General features: G+C 37.9%; 2 protein-coding genes across 2 annotated transcripts in view; one reads left to right on the forward strand and one right to left on the reverse strand.

Annotated features, from left to right (window-relative positions):
- Positions 1-4,399, forward strand: part of LOC132131610 (potassium/sodium hyperpolarization-activated cyclic nucleotide-gated channel 2-like) — a 28,307-nt gene extending 23,908 nt beyond the window's left edge. Inside the window, exons 7-8 of the mRNA XM_059543673.1 lie at positions 159-323; positions 1,436-4,399. Of these exons, the coding sequence (XP_059399656.1) occupies positions 159-323; positions 1,436-2,316 (1,046 nt within the window). The 3' untranslated portion in view covers positions 2,317-4,399. The remainder of the gene's footprint in view (positions 1-158; positions 324-1,435) is intronic.
- Positions 4,400-6,215: 1,816 nt separating this feature from the next.
- Positions 6,216-22,431, reverse strand: part of LOC132131102 (DNA-directed RNA polymerase, mitochondrial-like) — a 47,350-nt gene continuing 31,134 nt past the window's right edge. The window contains exons 17-22 of the mRNA XM_059543038.1: positions 16,823-16,875; positions 13,349-13,447; positions 11,776-11,848; positions 11,145-11,236; positions 9,097-9,170; positions 6,216-6,991 (exon numbers count right to left, since the gene is read on the reverse strand). Coding sequence (XP_059399021.1) covers positions 6,942-6,991; positions 9,097-9,170; positions 11,145-11,236; positions 11,776-11,848; positions 13,349-13,447; positions 16,823-16,875 — 441 coding nt within the window. The 3' untranslated portion in view covers positions 6,216-6,941. The remainder of the gene's footprint in view (positions 6,992-9,096; positions 9,171-11,144; positions 11,237-11,775; positions 11,849-13,348; positions 13,448-16,822; positions 16,876-22,431) is intronic.

The raw sequence follows: 22,431 nt of genomic DNA on the forward strand, positions 1-22,431 counted from the left end.
GATTGTTTTAAGAAAGGGATTTTTTTCCCCCATCGGGTACAGCCAGCCTCCGGCGATTTGCTGGTCTTAGCTGGTCTCCCAACTTAGCCCAAATAAAACCATCTAAGACTAACTGAGATTCTGGAACCACAACCATGATATGTCCTGTTCATTTTCAGAGATCTGCCTGTTGACCCGTGGAAGACGAACTGCCAGTGTGCGGGCGGACACCTACTGCCGACTATATTCACTCTCCGTGGACAACTTCAATGAAGTACTGGAGGAGTATCCAATGATGAGGAGAGCATTTGAGACAGTAGCCATTGACCGCCTTGATCGAATAGGTAAGTTACCTAGAGAGTAAAATCAGTAGAATTCCTACATATCATTGTACTTTTAAAAAAAGAAGCATGGTAATACTATAGTACTCCCCCAGTGGATTTTGTGAAAGTGCATTTACCTGTATTAGAGGCATTACTGGTACACATCCCAGAATTCATGTGTTTGGATATCCATTGCTCACATCTGTAAGTAGATTTGAGTCCCCTCCAAAATTTGTTTGCCTTCAACACAATGGTTTTGCCATCTTTGGCTTGTGTCCCAAGCACGTAAACATGTGATTTGCAAAGAGAGGCAGACCACATGCCCTTCTCACCCCTCTCAGCATCCTTATCTCCCAAGGTCAGTGTTGGCTGCTGATGTCACTACCTGTCACATGACCACCTCAGTTGTTTACATATTGGCCATGCAGCTACTCCACTCACTGCTGTTGCCATGGCAGCCAGATTCCATAAATGATCAGTTCAGCTCACGGAGGAGTTTAGATCACGCACGCATGCTTTGTAGAAGAACATCAGCTACCACAGTCTCCCTGTGTCAATGTTGGCTGTTAATTTTATGAACATCAGATGTGACAGTTGTTCATTTACTATGGCAATAGAGATGTTCAGTCATGATGTCAAATTGTACGCTTACCGGAAGGTTAGTTCGCCACAAGTTACCCCAGTAATTTCCTATGGGTTTTTAAATAAATATGTTCTAAAACATTTTGTTCTTAAAACATAAATAATTCATATCTGAAATGTGAAACTTGAAACGATCATGTGCTTTAAACATGTAAGTTGCTACATAATAGCAATACAAATTGTTAGCTCACAATGGTTTTAAAAGATCACCTTTGAGGTATGGTTTTATGTTGTTCAATAGAAAATAAAAGCCTCTTCAAATAATGTTAACTTTTTTTTGTACATTTTGTACTAAATTAAATTCTGATATTCCCCAAAACAAGAAAATGCCAGTAATGCTAAAGATGCTCATTCTCATGGGTTTTAGCACTGCAAACTAAACAGCTCTATTCAAATTGAGAAAATTTTTCCTAGTAACAGATATTTGTGCTAAATGCTTGATTTAAAGTGCACAGACAAAGCTATATCTGACTATTATCTGTACCTTTCAGGCAAGAAGAACTCCATTCTGATGCACAAAGTACAACGCGATCTTAACTCTGGCGTCTTCAACAACCGTGAGAACGAGATGATCCAGGAGATTGTGAAGTATGATCGGGAAATGGTTAAACTGGTTAAACAAGGGGACATACAAAGGCCAAGGGCCATGTCTGTGACTCCTTCAACTCACGGGAACATGTTTGTACATTCTAGTCAGCCCTCTACAAGTTCTGCCATTGCTAGCCTTCAGCAGGCTGTTGCCATGAGCTTCTGTCCCCAGATGGGCAACCCTTTAGTGGGTTCTGGGGCTGTCCAGTCTCCCCGCATGGTGCGGCGCTTCCAGGTGGTACAAAGCCAGACCCCCCCAGGCTCCCAGTACTCCACCTTAGCCCTAGCCTCAGCACTTGCAAGCACACCTGTCCACAGTCCTCTGGCAAATACTGGTCGAACGTTCCAGTATGGTTCCAGCCCCCCCGGTGCACCCTCGGGCTCCCAGTTATCCCTTGTACAGCAACATGTACCCAGTCCCACACATCGTCCTCCAGTCCCCAGGACCACTCTAAGCCAGGACGCCCGAGCCCTATCTGCCTCCCAACCATTCTTACCCCATGACATGGTGGAGCCAGTTGCCCCAAGCCCTCCCCAGTCCACCATGGTTTCATCGACTTCCATCGGTCCCCCTCAGAACCTCCCAGGTCCTGCTGGTCTTAGAGGAAGTATCCCTCCCAGAATGGCACTACCCCATCAAGTGTCTGTAGGTGCATTTCCTCCTGCCTCCCTTCCACAGATGAGACCCAGCCTGGATTCAGGACTACCCAAGAAGGATTCAATAATCAGTCTCCCAGAAACTGAACCACATCACACCAGACCTAGATTATCGTCAAATTTGTGACCACGAAACAGTTGGCAGGCTCTGTCTGCATCAGGAACGTGTGGACTCTCCTTCACCAAGTACTATTCCTGATTCCATGTAACACCTTTGAATTTTACTCTCAGAATGTATGTGGTGTGACTGGCCACAAGGGCAAAAAGACCCTTGAGAATTGATAGTATAAAATGAGCATATCTGTATCATTCTTACCACGATTGGAACTTTTCCATTTTACCTACGATATAAACATCAATGTAGCTTCCAACCTCACACTTTGCCTCTTTGAAATGGTTTTCTTTACTGTAGCTGTTCACAAAGATTACAAATGTACCACCTCACTTTTATATACTGTAGTTCAAATGATGGTAACTGACATGTGTCTGAATACCGGTACTTAGCAGTTTGCTTCTGATCAAAACGTAGGAGCTTTCTCCCTCTTCTCAACATGAACCGTCTAGACAATAGTTATTTAACCTATAATGTGCAATATAAGAACTGTTACCAAGAAAAAAAAAAAAGATGTATTCCATGGCTCTCGAGTCTCAAACCGGTTTTGAAACGGCATGTATTCTTACTGGAACTGCGGTCCATGTGTTCGTCTAATTCCTTCAGACCAAAGTTGGACCAAAGGAAACATGAGATGACATGTAAAGGTGTGTCAAATATAATGAAAGGATAAAAACAAATATAATTTAATTGCCTTGATTTTGACTAAAAATACTGTGTGTGACCATAAGCGTGTGTTTATCTTAGCAGTCCCGCAACAGAGCACATTTAGTTTGGCGTTGGGACCATTAAATGAATCAATAATTTCCTAATTAAGGTTCATTTCAAGCTAATTATGCTGCTGAAGTACGACGTTTAACAACAGGGAGACTAATGTGCCCTTACCTGGTGCATTCAAATGAATTTAAGTCTTAATTACAAAGGACTTAAGTAGCTTTGTTCTCAAAGGTCAACTTTTCATAATCAATGAACTATCTATTTCAAAGATTGTGCTGTTTGTAAAAATCATCCTCCCTCACAAATAAAGCTTAGAGTGCTTGAATATGACTTAATGCTCAAAGCCTAAGCAGTTTTGAGGGGGACTGCACATTTTAGAGAGCTAGTGAGATTATGCGTGTGAGTGAGTACATTGATGGTGATTACCTCCTCCTCTGAAATGTGACGAGAACCATCAGGTGATTATGAGTCTTTCCACTATCTGTTGTTTTGGAGCGCTAAATAACTCACTCGCCATGGCTACCTAATGAGGTCTGATGTCCTCTCGGTCTTTGAATCCTTGAAAACCTATTTATATTCTGCGGTTACCATTTCACAGCTTGAAGGAAACTTTATGCTGCTCCTATTTGTTCTTGGCATCCTCAAGACAAAGCCAAGCATCAATTGATCGTTTATGACTTCTAAAAATAGAATAAAATGGGCAGATAGTTGAAAATGGCATCAGACTGTTCGTATGCAGGGTATATTAGTTCATTTTTGATGACTGTGTATAGAATAATGTCTTTCCCTTGTAAAAAAATAAATAAAAATGAATGATTCCCTGTGCAAAAACCAGTGCTGCCCGATAAGCTGATCATTTTTTTTATTGCTGCTTTTAATGATGCACAATGTCCTCAGTTTTGTGTTGAACCAAACACAGATGTTGATTTTATTCAATATATGCCAAGTGTTACTTTCTTGCCAAATTCTAAGTAATATTTCAAGCAATAAAGTTTACAATTAGTCCATGAAAAAAAACAAACAAACATTGGTCTCAGTTGTAGTTATCATTAACAATAAACGCGTTTCACAAAGTTTTACTATGCATTATTGTAAAGGGAAAAAAAAAAGTTTTATGAGACATGAAACGATGCATGCTAACTTTCACACCTCTGCATACATTTGATTTATCATCATATATCCATAGCATCTGTGGTTATTTTTTTTATGACTGTCTTGATTAAAGAGCCATGTTTTATGCTGTTTTGTTTGGATAAACTTTCAAAACATCTTGTGACGAAGCTACTTTAACAATGTTCCATTAATTAGGATCTGACAAGAGCCTGAGGTTGTTTTGCAGCTTTGCATGAAATAAAGTTGTATGATGATGGGCTCAAATTTACTTACCGTTTAGTTGAACTTAATTGAGTTCATTACATCAGTTCCGTGATATTTGGTCCAGCATATCTGAAATAAGTCACGCTTTATTTTAAGGTCCAATTCTCGCTATCAACAATTTAATAACTATGACTTTTGCATCAATAAACTCCTAATTTGCCGCTTATTAATAGTTAGTAAGGTAGTTGTTAAGTTTAGGTATTGGATAGGATTATGGATGTACAATATGCAGAATATGTGCTTTAATAAACAGCCAATATGTTAATAATAGGCATGCTAATAAGCAACTAGTTAATAGTGAGAATTGTACCTTATACTAAAGTGTGAGATTACATTTTATTTTCTTATTTGCTTCCTGCATGGAAGTACAGTAAACCACAGCACAATCTCACGTCACCAGCTATTATCTTCCTCAAAAAAAGTGCAAATCTCATTTAGAAAATAATATATAGTCATAATTTCCCAGAGAGCCTGTCTGATGTCTAAGATAACAAGTTACTAAGGCATTTGTCTGACAAGCCAGTGGAAAAAAAGCAAACTTTAGACTTTTGCTAAGTGCTCCTGTATGTAAGTTTCTCTCTTGAACTTTATTTATTTATTTATTTTCTGGCATGCCGTAATCTCTCAGTTCCATTAGTAATGTTTGAGACATAAGGAGCAGCAGAGGTAAACATAATAACCAGGAAACAATAATGAATTCATCTAAATGACTCCATCTAAACCCAGCTGGCTTATTTCTATATTTTAGTAAAAACTGCTGAGATAGCCAGTTCAGTCATTGAGCTACATCTCATGTCCATCCATTCCAAGAGTCTTGTTTGTGAAGCATACCACACTGGTGGTTGTGCTGTAGATAGATGTTTTTCTGAATTACAATGCAAATTCAACTCTGATTAGCAGTGAATTCAGACAGTGTTCTTTTTGAGTGATTCATTAAAAAGAATCAGTTCATAAGAGTCAAACTCAGCTCAGTTAAGCATGCAAAATATTTCTTGCTTCATTTCAAATAAAGCAAGAAATGTTTTGCAGTTCAGTGAATTGGAGAATAGAATGTTTCATTACTGCTCTGACAGTGATTCATTCAGCTAGGGATTGTACATATTTTAAGATTTTTATTATTATTATTCAGCTAAAAGTTTAAATGGTTCAAATAGGGTTTGTGAATATTTTTGAGCTAATTATGGATCACATTACACTGGTGGTTGTGCTGTAGAAAGACGTGTTTATCTGAATCACACTGCAAACTTAACCAAGTACACAAAACATTTCTTGCCTAATTTCGAGCAAAGCAAGAATTGACTGATGGTTCAATGAATCAGCAAATTAGATAATTCTGTAACACTGACAGAATTAATGAGTTATTCAGCTAAGCATTAGGTTTAAATGATCTAAATAGAGTTTGTCTTCCGAGTGTTTTATTTACTTCATAAGAGTCACTGGCTTGTGAATCACATTAAACTGGTCATTGTGCTGTAGTTTATCTGATTACACTGCAAACTCAACTCAGGTCAAATTAAATTTCTTTTGCCGGTAAATTGAGGAAACATTGGCGTTAAGTGTCACATTATGTGGCGGCAAATAGCTCTAAGCCCATGAGGTATTATTATTGTAAGGTCTAATTCCAACGCAGAGGTCGTTGGAGATGGCAGGAAATGAGGTCTGTTGACGTCAATTTTTGTATAACCAAGTGTAGCCTTGCATTGGATTGGTTTTGTTTCACATTGCCCTTTGTAATAAAATGCTTTCAAAATCAAGAAAGCAAGCTGCTGAAGCAAGCTATCGGGTCTTGAAATTTCAATAACAATTAACCTTTCACAGAACCAGAGTGCAAAAATATTGACTTTATTTCTCACCGAATGCCATGTGTACATTCCCCGACAAGCACCCAACAGATCAAAACATCTTTGATCATAAAACAGTCATTTAAGTACTCTTGAGTCCTTAAAAAAAGGACACCACAAGGCCACAAGCTCAATCGTCATCCAAAGTTTTCCCTAAAGGTGCTGTGATCTTTTACCATAAATATCCTTGCGTTTTTTCACTGGCTGTGAATGCGAGAGCCGCCAGCTGTGGGGGGATGCTGGGAATAAATCATGTCCAAGTGGAAATGTCAGAGAGGGCCTTTCAGACGGGGCTGCCTTGAAATCGATGAGAGCCAGAATCATGTGGTTAATTAGCCCCGCGTTAGCACTCAGGAGTGAAGGAGCAGATCAGAGCCCCGCCGAGAGAGCGTTCTCGTTCCATACCGAGAGGAGATCGCATATACGCTTCCACGCTCTCGCGCCGGCACACATGTGTGACTTCTGCTGTTCGCCTCCGCCAGAACTCTGCTTCACTGCTTAAATGATGACTTTATGATAATATGACAAGCAGACACACACACACACACAAACATTCTCTCACGTACACTCACTTATCTACCAGATCAACCAATCCGGTCTCAGTCATGCACACTTGTAGTAAAAAGCAGCAATCTGTTTTGACGAGGTCTGTGGAGGGCTCTCAGCCTCCTGATGAAAGCTGTCCGTCAGCACACGATACACTCTTCAGCTGAAGAAATACACTGATTCTTTCACCTTTTCCAGATCGAAATCACCTATAAGAGAGAAATTACATGATTACGTTCTTTTAGGATGGAATATGTAACATTAAAACTAAGGATGGGTACCGATAACTGGTACCTTTGCGAAAAAGGTTTAATGCGAATAATGGGAGATGGAAATGCATTTTGCGAATAAATTCCTCCATCCATCTTCTTCCGCTTATCCGGGGCTGGGTCGCGGGGGCAGCAGTCTAAGCAGAGAACCCCAGACTTCCCTCTCCCTAGACACTTCCTCCAGCTCTTCTGGGGGGACACCGAGGCGTTCCCAGGCCAGCCGGGAGACATAGTCTCTCCAGCGTGTCCTAGGTCTTCCCCGGGGTCTCCTCCCAGTGGGACGCGCCCGGAACACCTTCCCGGGAAGGCGTCCAGGAGGCATCCGGAACAGATGCCCGAGCCACCTCAGCTGACCCCTCTCGATGTGGAGGAGCAGCGGCTCTACTCTGAGCTCCTCCCGGGTGACTGAGCTTCTCACCCTATCTCTAAGGGATCGCCCAGCCACCCTGCGGAGAAAGCTCATTTCGGCCGCCTGTATCCGGGATCTTGTCCTTTCGGTCATGACCCAAAGCTCATGACCATAGGTGAGAGTAGGAACGTAGATTGACCGGTAAATCGAGAGCTTCGCCTTGCGGCTCAGCTCTTTCTTCACCACGACAGACCGGTACATCGACCGCATTACTGCAGAAGCTGCACCGATCCGTCTGTCAATCTCCCGTCCCATCCTTCCCTCACTCGTGAACAAGACCCCAAGATACTTAAACTCCTCCACTTGAGGCAGGAACTCTCCACCAACCTGGAGTGGGCAAGCCACCCTTTTCCGACTGAGGACCATGGCCTCGGATTTGGAGGTGCTGATTCTCATCCCAGCCGCTTCACACTCGGCTGCAAAGGAATAAATTCCTCTAAGCGCAAAATAATAAAAAGTCATGTGACTTTGCGCTATGGGATCCTGACATCCTGACATCTTAAATGTTGTTATGGTCATTCAGGAATGCCCGAGCAAAGTCTGTCATTAAAGTATTTCTGTACAATTGTCTCATAGAACTGTTAAACGAACAGAGATTTAAGTTAACGAATTGTCTAGGCTGAATCTAGTAGATCATGTTTCTTGATCACCAAATCTGCAAAACTTCAGCTTTGCCATTATTATTATCAGTCTTGAAAGCTGACGATTATTTTCATCTCTAACTGTCATGAAAATGTCAAAATGGAGAAAAAAATCTTTAACAAAGCTCTTATTTCCTTGCAAAGTTTTTTCTTAAAATAAAACAACAGACATTTTTTGACAGGCTTTTACGAGATTCACCAAGGAGTGATGTTGTGCACATAAGCAACTGTAATTAAGTAAATGTAGAACCTGAAATCAATAAATACTGACATTTGTAGCATGTTAAACAACACAGTGACACTATATTTAATCAATCCATTCAACTAATCAATTTAATTTGTCCTTGAAAACATGAAATTAATCCCACAGGATATATTAATATAGATAAAACACTTTGGCAGTTCAGGGGCGACTGATTCGTGCAAACAGTTGTGGGTGGACTGCTTGCTTGTGCACAAAGGCAATCAGGCCTATGGGACACACAAGGATGGATACACACTCCTCAGGGAGTCAATTTTTTGAAAATAAGGAGGAGTCCTGGAAGAATACTGAGTGTGAATCCAGTAGCACACTTATGTATCAGGATCAAAACTATAGGAATAATATTACAGGAATAAAATCAGTGCGTATCACTGTTACGTGGTGAATGAATCGCCTTATTGCTCGTTTTTATTGACGCTGAGCTTTTAAACACATAAGAGTGCCCCCTCAATGTTGTCTCTGCTGAATCAGCATTTTGATGTGCCAGATGTGTATGATTCTGCTGTAAGTGTGTTTCCTTCCGGCTGTGTTACGTAAACAGATTAACCAGTTGACAAAATTAATTGTCATCAGTTTAATGAAATCTATCTCGCTGATGAACATTAAATCACATGTGTGGTTCTGCGAGACAGTGCGCCATTGCGCAACAGTAAAAAGCTGCTTTAAACCTGACAAGCTGTCCATGGTCTGTGTGTCTGAAAGCGTCGGCTGTGGTGCTCGGGGTTTAACTCACCTGTTTGAGGAACGCTGGCCAAAAGCTGCGCCATCTTATAGTACTCTTCAGACTTCTTTGGCTTCGATATAACCCTGAAAGAGTGACAACTGGACTCAACTGAACTGAACTACATCACGGCAAAGCATCAGATAGATGACAAAACATGAACATGACAATTTTATACAAAATTTTATGAAAGAAAATTATGCTTTGAAATAATTGCTGCTGATTTGTGGTATTTGTTTGAATACCGTTTTTAAGCACACAAACCATTTATTTTATGTTTTTATGTTATCAGCTATAACAACCAGAATTGTTCATATTATTTCATCCTAAGTAGCTTATATTGAATATTTATTGGCCAAAATTGGACATTTAATTGTTTCTGGTGATTTTAAATGAACTTGTAACATAAATAACTATTAATTAGTTTTTAGTGACTTATTTTCTTCCTTTTTAAACAAAAGCAGAAAAGATTGATAATATTAGACATTTTATTGGTTAGTGGCCTTATTGTGAATACTATTATTTATCAACTGATATATAATTCTAAATACAAACTATTTTTGTTTTTAAGGGTAATTTTCTTTTTAAAATAAATGTATAATACCAGCCACTGCTCAGTTATCTGCCTTAACATAAAAAAGATTGTGTATTTGCCAATTTTTGATATTTAATAATTAATAAAAAATGTATATACCGTATTTTTCGGACTATAAGTCGCACCTGAGTATAAGTCGCATCAGTCCAATAATACGCCATGACGAGGAAAAAACATATATATAAGTCGCACCGGACTATAAGTCGCATTTATTTAGACCCAAGAACCAAGAGAAAACATTACCGTCTACAGCCGCGAGAGGGCGCTCTATGCTGTTTAGTGTAGACTACAGGAGCACTGAGCAGCATAGAGCGCCCTCTCGCGGCTGGAGACGGTAATGTTTTCTGTTAGTTCATTTCTCTTGGTTCATGTCAAATTAACTTTGATAAATAAGTTGCACCTGACAATAAGTCGCAGGACCAGCCAAACTATGAAAAAAAGTGCGACTTATAGTCCGAAAATACGGTACACTTTTTTGTGTGTGTGTGTGTGTGTTTATCAGGAGTGTAGATTTATAATATCGGCCATTTATCCGTTATTGCAAATAAACAAGAAGATTTGCAATGTATTTATTTTAGATGTAATTATTGTTATATCAATTTCAAAATCAGTACTCCAGTAGTTACCATTTATTAGTTACATACTTAAAAAACATCAGTATCACCTAATATTGGATATTTATTTATCAGATGATTTTGCATATTTTAAGGTGCTGTATGTAGGATTGACACTGAGTGGTTGAACTAGGTATTGCATTCCAAATTCAAAATACCGGAGAGGGTTTTTTCACCCGGCCCCTCCCCCTAAGACTTGACTGCACACGCAGGTTGCCAGATTGATGACACAAACAGGAACGAACGCACTTGATGATGAATTAAATTAAATAAGCTGTGTTTTCCGCCAACTGGCAACCCGGGGTGACGAATACAATTGGCCCGGCCCGGAACACACATTTTCAAAGGAGAATAACTGACTGTAGCATTGTTTTTCAAATAAACAAGCAAGTTAGCTTAGCATGATTCTTAAATATCTGCAAACATATTATGGTATTTTTATGCTTTAGAAGAGTCAAAATCTTACATACAGCATCTTTAATGGTTTCTGCCTATTCAAAGTGATCTATTTGAGTTTTTTACAGTGTTTAAAAATTTCCTTTATTTAATTCTTCTTTTACAAAGAAAGGTTTATAATATCAGCCTTTTATGAGTCATTGGCCTGAATGTCAAAATGATCATCAGTAGATATCTGATATTTAATTCTAAATACAAACAGTTATTTTAGTTTTTAGATTGTATCAGTTTTCACTATAGATTTATAATATCAGCCTTTTATTGATTATTGACCATAAACAGGAGAATACTGTAATTTTCCAAGATCAGTGAATCCCTAGTAGTTAGCGGTTTAGTAGTTACTACTACTATTTAGTAGTTACAAATCAGCAATGTGCAATAGTAAAAGGACTTACGGAGGTCTGCTGCAATATTTCTTCAAAAGAAACCCGGACAGCTCCTCTAGAATGGGCTGACTGTGCAGAGCCACAAACTGCTCACGACACACCTGAGGAGCGACAAATAGCACTCAGTCATTTATGCACACTAATGTGCCAGCTTTAATGCTATCTCCCTCTCGCTTCCACTTTCTCTCAGACGTTTCACCTCTCCTGTTTGAACTTTCCCATTTTAAGAGGAATCTATGGTCAGAAAGCACATCAGGGAAACACTCACAGACAACAGACCCCTCACAAAAGGAGAGAATGATGGGAAAAGATAAAAGTCCAAAAAGGGTCTCAATTCAAACAGCTAAATATGGTTTAAGGGTTATTAAGCTATTAAGCTTCAGAAGCTCATCGCAAGTGTCATATTGTGGTTAAACTTATCTAATGAAGGTGACTGTAAAGTAAGTAAAGCCAGTGAAACAACATAATGATGAATAAATGACGACATAGCTTTTATTTTTGGGTGAATTATTCCTTTCGGTTCCTTTTCATTTTTGGGTGAACTAACCCTTTAATGACATGGTTGGGCGGTTTAGTCATTCCTGTTAAAAGAATATGCATTGAAAAACATTCGGCAGTGAACCCTCTGTTCCTTACACACCCTGTTCATGGTGTCCACTGTCACAGCATGGGTCCAATAACAGTCATGGACGGACACAAATGTCAGACCAGCCCTGCATGTTTCAAGAAAACAGGAAGATGTACTTGTACATACCACATTTCCAACAAAAACACCACCAACAAACAATATCAAAAATAATGATTAGTATTATTATTATTCATATTATAAAATGTAAAAATATAAAAATGCATTACATTTAATAATAATTAATTATTATCATTATTTATATTTTTAATAAAAAATATGAAATATTATTTACTAATAATGAACACTGATATGTTGATATTATCTAAATATAATTTGTATTATTATTATTAAATATCTGGAGTAATTTATTGTTATCAACATTAATACAGCTATTACTTTGAATTATAAAAACAATGAATAGTTATTAATATTATATTATTATTAATAAAAACATGCATTATAAATAATGATACAATTAAATAATATTAAACAATATTATTGCTATTATATATTGATGTTATTAAATATATGCATTTCAATTAGTTTATTAATTGATTTGTATTTAAATAATTTATTATTACTACTACTACTAATAATGAATGTTAATATTTATTGTTGTAATTGTTATTATATCAATAATAATAACAAGAATCATTATGCATTGCAAATATATATCTGGTCTAATGATCATGTAGTTAATATGCAGTGTTGGGAAGGTTACTTTGGAAATGTAATAGGTTACAGATTACAAGTTTTTATTTTACCCTGTTTAAAATGTAATAGTAGTGTAACTTTTTCAATTACTTTATTAAAGTAATGTAACTAATTACTTTTGAGTACTTTTTGATTACTTTTCTAAATTTGTGAAAATTAAAGAATAATAAATAAAAGCAAATACATCAACATAAATACAGTTATCTAATAAGCATGTGACGAATTCTGTGTAATAAACTCCTGAAACATTGGTGTTTTTTTGAAACTGCTGTCTTTAGTTAAATCTGTATGTGGATGTGTGTAAATATTCAAATGTATTCCCCTTTGTAATCGTAAAAAATTTCATAAGTAACTGTAATTTAATTACTCATTTTTTCTTAGTAACTGTAACTAATTAGTTACAATAATTTTGTAATTAAATTACGTAACGCCGTTACATGTAACTAGTTACTCCCCAACACTGTTAATATGGTGTCAAAAATAATACAAAATATTAAAATCATTTCTGCATATTAAACAAAACACATTTAAAAACTAAACATAATCTGTATCATATATTTCATAAAAAGGTAAAGTTGGTTGCTCTCTATTCGTAATACTTGATAAACAAACTCTTGGTTTTCTGTTTCACACCCTTCATGTACTTATTTGCATGTTTATGAGATATAATACTGACTGAAGATGCAAAAACAAACAATCCATCTTATTTTTTTATGACTATTTAATGAGGTAACCACAGTTTAATATATGATAGGTGGTTTGCTGTCAAGGAACCTGCTGTAATGTACAGGCCCAAAGTTTAAAAACCTGTTAACTCAGTGTTTAAAGCCTGTTTGAGTGTGGGATGCCCGCTAAAGTGTCAACTCATCACCTGTAACAATGCAGTGATGTCAGCATCATGTGAGTGGAGTCCAGAGAGTGGATGAAATTAGGAGGGAATGCGTTTTTCTGCTTCATGCTGTCTGGTTTCCTAAATAAGGCAGAAGAAGAACAAGCTCAGTCTTGATATGAAGCACACTTGGGTAATTAAGGCCAGCGTCGCTATCTTCTCGCCTGGCAATACATAAACCTGTAGCGCCAGGAGCCGTACATCACTGAACAGGTAGGTCAGTCTTAATTATCATCCAAGACAGAGACACAAAATGAACATAGAGCACCTGCTGGACCAGTAAAGATTAAAGAATAATGTGTGTGCTTATAATGGCTGAAGATATTTCATTATACTGCTCCATATCAGCCAAAAAAGTGATACTTTAGGTCAGATACTCTTCAAAAAAATTCTAAATCCCCTACCTTAACCTGTGGGGTTAAATTAAACCACGTAACATAACCAACTAACTCAACTGTTGAATGGTACTGTATATAATATACATACAGAGTACTGAAGCTATCGAGAACTAACTATCCATCTACAATCTTTAGGTTTTACGGAGCGACACGGAGCCGGAGAGAATTTCTGGGAATTGAGCAAGGGCTTTAGGTCACTAGCCCCAAGAGAGCTGCTGCCACGCTCATTATTTCATAATTTATTCAAGTCTACTCATTAATGAGGGTCTATTCAGCCTCTAATTAGAGCACATGAAGGATCTTTGAATTGGTCCGTGGTCTGTGTGAAACTCCAGTCGGGTCTTCACTTTTGACTGGTCTCGAACAAGCTTCTTCAGCTACAACGCACCCTGGAAACTGTCCACTGGGAAATTAGAGAGCTTCTACTGGATAAGGTGGATATTTCTTTCAACACCTAGAAGTGTGACTGACATCTGGTACATTGGCATCAGAAGTACATATCTGAAGAACGACCCTTCAGCTTGGTCTGTATGGACACTCAAGGCCATTTCTCAAAGCCTGAGAGCGACGTACAATCACAGTGGCGGCTGTCAGTCTAGCCGCGGGCGCTCTTGGCCATTTTTGAAACATGGGAGATCCCTTTTCAGCACTCCGGTTCCTGTGATAGTCCGTACTGGTATGTTTGTCTATCACAGGCAGTGATAGAGACATACAAGTGAGGCTTGTCATAAGTGGTTTTTAATCACATCCTTGTGGCTTTTGGTGGAAGGTCAGCAAGATAACTCCCAACTGAGGCTTCTCCAAATGGTATTAGCCAAGCCTGGGTAATGCTCTGCAAGGACTGAAACTGTGAAATGGGGTGATAGCATTAAAATAGAAGATGCTTACATAAGGACTGAACATTTGGGGTATCGTTGGGAAGCACAGAAGTGTTTGTTTAATAAAAGTTGACTGGCTTGAGAACAAATGGTAATGTGGTGGATGACGGTGTGTTTGTTTATGCATGAAAATTTTGGAGATATAGAGTCGAATAAGCAAAGATACGTGCGCCACATAAACAAACTGTTACAAGTGAGGCTTTAAGAGATATTTCTTGCAAAAAATATAATTCGGTCATTATATACCCACCCTCATGTTGTTTAAAACCATTATGACTTTTAATATTCTGTGTAACATGAATGAAGAAAGCTCTTTTTCCAGAAAGTCATTTTGACCAGAAAGGATTTTTTTTTTTCTCAAAAATGCTAGTTAATGTAATCACACTGGACTAAAACTTGGTGACTTTGCTCACACGGTATAACACCCCTCCCCCCAACCTTGTTACATCTGTCGTGTTTCCAGTCAAAAATGTCCTGAATACAACAATTGCTTATAAATCTCTCTTATAATATTATGCCCAAATCTTGGATTCAACTTTTTTTTGTCAACTTGTTTTCTTTTAATAGGAACAGGTTTTGTACTTCTTTTTTGGAACCAACTGGCTATAGGCCTAAAAAAAAAAGAAAAAGAAAATAATTTTGCCAAAAGGATTGAACACCACAAATGTAACAGGGTATGTAGCATATTAAACGGTTTAAATGCAATTTTTAAAAGTCTGGTCATTTATGACCAGGAAAACCAAATTAAAGGTAAAGGATTTTCAGCACAGCAGAAGTTTTCAAAATATACTTGCTCCTCTTGTGGTGACACGTTCCTTTTAGAAGCTTGAGAGCTTCAGCAGCCATTAATTCAAACTGTATGGAAAAGAGCAACTAGCACATTCTTCTAAATATACATTTTTTCTCTTCCACAGAAGAAAGTAAATCTTTCAGGTTTGGAACCTTGTGAGGTAGAACGGACATCCTACTATGTCTTTTTAACAGTTACATTTAGAAACAACACAATTCTAACTCAAATAAGCCCAGACACACTTAATATCCGATGCAAGTACCCATCAACAGATAGTAAAACCAGCAATGATGTTAATTCACTGTTCATTCTGGGTAGCTCTCCATTCAGTAAATGACATACATATGACCGCCATACATACAGGATGTGCGGCAGTGACATTTCAACACGAAATGCCACTCTTCTCATCTGAGGAACTTTTTGCTTCTTTCATATCCTCCAGGGGTTTCTGTATATGATAATGAATTCTGGACATCCACTGATGGAACCAGAATAGTGTCAAACACTTGAGTGAAACAGTGCTTCCTTTAGGTGTTCCTGTTACTTGCAGATTTGCAGTTTAAGCACTCCCATTTATTCGTTTAATGTGCTCTGTGGGGTACGGTGCAATGATACTGTACATAAGGGACCAAACAAGAATGAAAAGTATAGAAAATACTTTTAAAGATACTTGTTTTCTGCAGTATTATTATGTTGGTTCATAGCACCTAGTATATTTTATAATAACTATAACTAAACTAAACTTATAAAAATAACGAAACTAAATTTAAAAATAAAATAAAAAGAAACACTAAATAAAAGATTCCAAACTACAAAAACCCTGGTGGAAATGTATAATCATACAAAAATAAAAGGTCATTAAAAAAGTAATTAGATAATGGTCAACTAAATAAGTAATTAGTTAAGATTATCTTTTATATTAGACTTTACTGCATCGCAATCCCCCTTCCCATTTTTTTTAAGTTATATATTTTTAGTTTTTTTATTCCTTTATCATTTAGACAGGACAGTGGAGAGATGTCAGGAAAGTATTGGGTAGAGAGAGGGAAGCGGCACTGGCATAGGACCTTGAGACGGGAATCTTACTCGGGTCACCATCAGCGCAGTTGCACTGTATATGTCGGCGCACTAACCACATGGCTATCGGTGCTGACACCCCACCCCACCCATTTCAATTAAAAACAATTCAATACAATTCATTTTCATCAAGATTTGATGGCTGAATTATTGTTCAAAATCTCTTGAAAGATTAATAAAACCGAAACATCATTAAAAATGCCAAAGGGATCACTATCCATATAAATAATATAAGTAACCAGAATCTGTGGACATGTGGGGAGAGGTCAGAGGTCAACGTCAATACAGGGGTCAAAGTAAGAGAGGCACTTACTCATTGGCATCATGACTTATATGAATGCTCAGGTTCTGCATGCTGCTCTTGAGCTGTGAAAAACAAGAGAAGACAAGATAGTTTGAATACATCACCTAGGAAGAAACTACTATGAAATAAAAAGCAAACAGCTTATGTAGCAATATCACTCATTTAATTCATTGTTTACAGGGGAATCTATCATGTAAAAATGAACTGGGTAGCTATGTTAAATGTTCCAAGTTCAAATATGATATTAGTTAACCTCTGTCCAACTTACCACTTTGACCTCTAATATAAATCAATGCATACAAATATTGCAATAAATCTACTCATCTTTCAAGGGTCCTATTTATCCTCTTCAAAAACATTGATGGAAATTGAAGTATTTTAATCTGAGACTGATCAAATGTTCCCAGAAACCAATAATATTGACACAATACCATTAAAGAACAGGAGCTTAACCTTAGTAAAGGTTGGCGTTCATCATGTAGATGCTGAGGTCGGGCTACAACCCATGAGTAGGCAACTGCTCTTGGTATAGGAACTGTCAGCGTCAGGGGGGCATCCATCACATTACTACTTTGATTAGTCTTTACGGTGCCTCAGAAGCACAACCTAATGCGGCTCAATTAATTGGACAAGTGAACGATGACAGGGATTGAAGTCTTTTACAGTGGCAAATGGACATAAAAGGAAAGTGTATAATACATTTTGTGGAATGGGGTATGGCAAACTCTACTCTTGAGTGACACTTTCCAGCAGAGTGTAACTTGAACCATCTCCAAAACACTTGCCTGGAAGTTTCTATATTTCTTGAACTTGATTAACTGGTTCAGGTGTGTTTAATTAGGGTTGGAGCTAAACTCTGCAGGACAGTGACCTTCCAGGAACTAAGTTTGACACTCCTGGTGTACGGCAAAACGAGACAAGTGGCCTTTCAGTTGCAATGATTTATGAGTCCATGAAGACTCATTAACGGGAACAACAAAAATCAAAGAGACATTGAGGTGCGTGATGGGGGTGAGACAGGCCTTCATAAAAAGTCAATGTACATCCTCAATAGCTCTTGGGGGAAACCTTAATTCCAATAGGACTTCCAATGTACTCCTGATCCACTGGTTCTGGTGGGGCAACTAAAACTTCTGGTTAAGGAAGACAGGACCAAAGCAAGCCATCTTGATGAGCTGGTATGATGCCCAGATAGTTGAAAAGGGATTCCTATCTAAATTGTGATGACTCCTGGTTTGGACAGCTGCCTGTGCTTTTCCTGTTCTTGAAAATAAAGCATGTTGCAAAAGAGCAGCTGTATCTCCTTCACTTGTTCTCTTGTGTCCTTTATTGCAGAATTCAATAAGATGGCTGACTACAAAAGACCTCGCATGAATCTAAAAGCCAAAATGAAGAGTTTTACACCATTTTACTGGGACCAAAAGTAGAGAGTATGAGAGAGAATGATAAAGAAAGCAAGGAGGAACAGGATCGAGACCAGTTGCAGTTGGGATTTGACCAGTCTTCTGCATAAGCATCCTATATTTTATGCCAAAAGGGTAGCATCTAGTTTCCAAGCCATCAGCTATCCACAAAGCTTCCCCCCTTTTACTGAATGCATCTATCTGAGTCTCGCGGTAAGAATCTCAAATCTTTCAGCATCCCCTAGAGAGAGGCTTTACACCACCGTTGACCTCTTGCCCGATTAAGTCCTCTGAGAATACTCTTGAAATATCAGCCGTATTTATCAACGCTTCTACAAAAACAACTGTGTTTTGCTAAAGAATCAATTAAAATTGAATTTTACATGTTCTGCTGCCATGCACAGACCTGATCTTTCTGATATTAAAAATCTGGTGGTGCACATATTAAAGTACCTCGTTTTTGATTTGACTTTCAGACCAGATGAAACTTCAACTTTAGCCAATTAGCAGGATGTAGAAGTAAAAAAAGTAGCGTTTTGCATCATAAGAGTTGCAGTGGGGCTTGGGATCAGACTGTAGACAAGGAACACCACAAGAGTCCCTGGAGAAATCACATTTCCCCTTTTTCCAAGGACACCGCAAGTATTTGGGTACTAAAGTAAGGGCAACAAATGATTCCCCATGGCTTTCATCCCCACTGGTTGTCTTCCTTACTGAATTACCACACCGTTTTTCTTCATCTTGATGTATAGCCAGTGAAAGAAACATTTCAGCCTCCAAAAGTGACCCCTAAATTGATTAACAGCAAACAATCACATTAACGAGCTTTACTGATGCATATCCCAAGTCTGGTTCCCTCCCAAGTGTAATTTCCTTTCCCCTATCAACAAACACAGTGCTGCACAGTGACTGAATAAAAACTGTGGATTTCACCCTGGCTTATTTGTTTTCTCTGTTATGATGCCATTACAATCCCATTTCCCTGGCATCTAATTAATATGCCATTTCCCATGTAAAAAAAAGATCAAGGGTAGGTTGCAAGAGATTGAATCACGGAGAGGTGACCTCAGTGAAGCGTCCTTGATGCAGCATGAGAAAACGTTTCCTTGATTACATTTGAAGTAGGGGGTTGAGATAAATATGGTTTTGGATTTTCTCCTGAGTTAAAGAGTTGCACGGCAGAAGAAAAACTACCAGACAGGTTAGAAAGGAGAATTTTTATCTAACTTAATATGTCAAATTGTTCCAATCACCTTTTTGTTTTTTTGGAAAACCAAATACATTATTCTTGAAAACAACTCTTTTTAATAGTGAATTTTAAAGTAAACTTAAAGTATCTTTAATAACCCGTTTTACAAACCATTTTTTTTTATAGCACCGATCACCAGAAGAAGCACAGTGCATTGTACACTGATTTTACAAAGATTTTACTGTAAAAACATGCTTAATTGTTTCTATCAAAAATCATTATAACACATTTTTGCTGACACTTTTAGGTTTTTTGTTAAGTATTTAAGTTATAATTACTCAAGCTATACTCACACTGACTTAATATTGTGTTCCACGGAAGAACAAAAGCCATACAGGTTTGACAACTCAAGGACAAGTAAAAGATTTTCATTTTTTAGGTAAGAGCTATACCAGTGATGAGTATTAAGTAAAAAGGGGTTGGTTTTAATTAAATGGTGACTTTGGGTTTCCTAATAAGAACGAATAAATAACTGTGATGTTTAATTTCATGTTAATAAAGAAGATCACGCCTGCAATACGGTCTGAACGGAGCTTAATGCTCCTCACGAATCAGAGGTTCTTAGACCCCGTCAAAGAGTTGAGCCTCAATCACAGCAAACATCCTCAAAAGGACTGTGTACAAAGGACCCAGATACCTTGAACCCACAAAGCTGATGATCTGCCAAGCCTGGCAGACTACTACGGGTTCCCCTCAGACATAAATAACCCAATATGCTAATGAAATGAAAACTATAATAAAAGAGATGACCATAAAAAGTGGCTGTAAAACTCATCCTTTACACAACACCATTAAGGGTCATTAAGATCCATCATGCAGGTTCATCTATGTAGGGGGTGGCACGGCTACAGGTGGAGGTAGAACTGGGGCTCAGAGGTGATTAATGGGGGTCTTGATGGTGCTACATTAATCTGGTCAGTGTGACATTTACAGGAGAATTGGAATCCCCTGGTGTGACCGTCTAAAGTGCCTCCACAGCTAGGTGAAATAAATATAGACTCACTATAATGTGGCTGATGCTCTAAATGGTGTTGTACATGACCGATCTTTGACCTTGACCCATCAACCGTCTGTTGAGGATAAAAGAGTGCACCATTCATGAAGAATGTGTGTAGTAACAGATCTAGTGGCCAATGTAATATATCAAAACATCGACCACCTTCAAATGCTGGAATGATACATCCATGGGGTCATCGGATGCTACATGCACTTTTACAAGTAGTTTGAACTGGAATGTGTGTTGGCAGAGTGTGTTTTTTTGTAATCTCGTTAAATTATTTCCCCTTTCTCATATCGAGCCAATCTCAATGTGAGAAAGGGGTAAAGATTTTAGTAGATAACATATATATATATATATATATATATATATATATATATATATATATATATATATATATATATAGTACAGACCAAAAGTTTGGACACACCTTCTCATTTAAAGAGTTTTCTTTATTTTCATGACTATGAAAATTGTAGATGTACACTGAAGGCATCAAAACTATTAATTAACACATGTGGAATTATATATGGAATTATATACATAACAAAAAAGTGTGAAAAAAACTAAAAAAATGTCATATTCTAGGTTCTTCAAAGTAGCCACCTTTTGCTTTGATTACTGCTTTGCACACTCTTGGCATTCTCTTGATGAGCTTCAAGAGGTAGTCACCTGAAATGGTCTTCCAACAGTCTTGAAGGAGTTCCCCGAGAGATGCTTAGCACTTGTTGGCCCTTTCGCCTTCTGTCTGCGGTCCAGCTCACCCCTAAACCATCTCGATTGGGTTCAGGTCCGGTGACTGTGGAGGCCAGGTCATCTGGCGCAGCACCCCATCACTCTCCTTCTTGGTCAAATAGCCCTTGATGCCTTCAGTGTGACTCTACAATTTTCATAGTCATGAAAATAAAGAAAACTCTTTGAATGCTTTCATGCTAAATTTCACAAGTGAACCATTATAATTAACTGATATAACATCAATTATATTGTCATCAGAAAGTCAGCGTTCACATAAGTAGGATTTTAACATGCTGAATGCCATAAGTGGCCTTCACACCTCCTGCTCAGTAAAGAGAAGGGCTTAAACGGTAAAGAATTTATGAGGCAGCTAATGAGGACCTTCATTAGAAATTCCATAAAAGTCAAATAAAATGTGATGACCTACATTCGTACAATCTGCAGTAGAGAACAGATATTGTAACAGTTTATTGTTAAAAATATTATTTTTCCAATTTACACTGACATATACTGCGTGCTTAAACAAATTCTGATGTATATATATATAAATAAATTTAAAAAATGGCTGTTTAAAAACTGAATCTAATCCTAGGCATTCAGCCACACCCAGCAGCATCAGCAGCAGCAAATGCTTCTCGGCTGTGACACAGACGGGTTGCCAGATGCTCTCTGCTGGATCTCGGCACGCACTACAGGCCACCGCTGTGCAGCCTCAGCTCTGTTGCTGATGCCATCAACCTGCATGCAAAACCTCATTAAACCTCATAACCTTACTTCATTGTTTCACTCTCAGCTGCACAAGACCTTTCTGACAAGCAGTGCAATGAAGACCTAGGCTGTGATGGAGGTCTGACTCCCTGCTGAATTCTGCTGAGGAAGTTCAAAGATGACGAAATGAAAGAACTTACCGTGTCTTTCAGAAAGGGGAAAATGTCTAATCAGTCTAGTACCTGTCCCAATTGTATTGTGTATTGAAATGACTGGATTTTGCCGGCGAATATTTGCCAAACTGTGAGTCACTTCTCTATTTCGTTTGATAAATAACTATTGTCAGACATGCACAGAAACTCAAAGGTCTTCGTGACGACCTGCCAAAAAAAAGTTGGATTGAAGAACTTATGACAGAAATATAGAAATATAAACTGCTGAAGTACAGTAGATTTGCAGCACTTTGTTTACAAAAAATTTAAAGAAATAGCTTTTTTAATTACATTTTAAAAGCTTAATTAAATTG

This window comes from Carassius carassius, chromosome 48, assembly GCF_963082965.1.
Source record: "Carassius carassius chromosome 48, fCarCar2.1, whole genome shotgun sequence".
In the NCBI taxonomy this organism is placed as follows: Eukaryota; Metazoa; Chordata; class Actinopteri; order Cypriniformes; family Cyprinidae; genus Carassius; species Carassius carassius.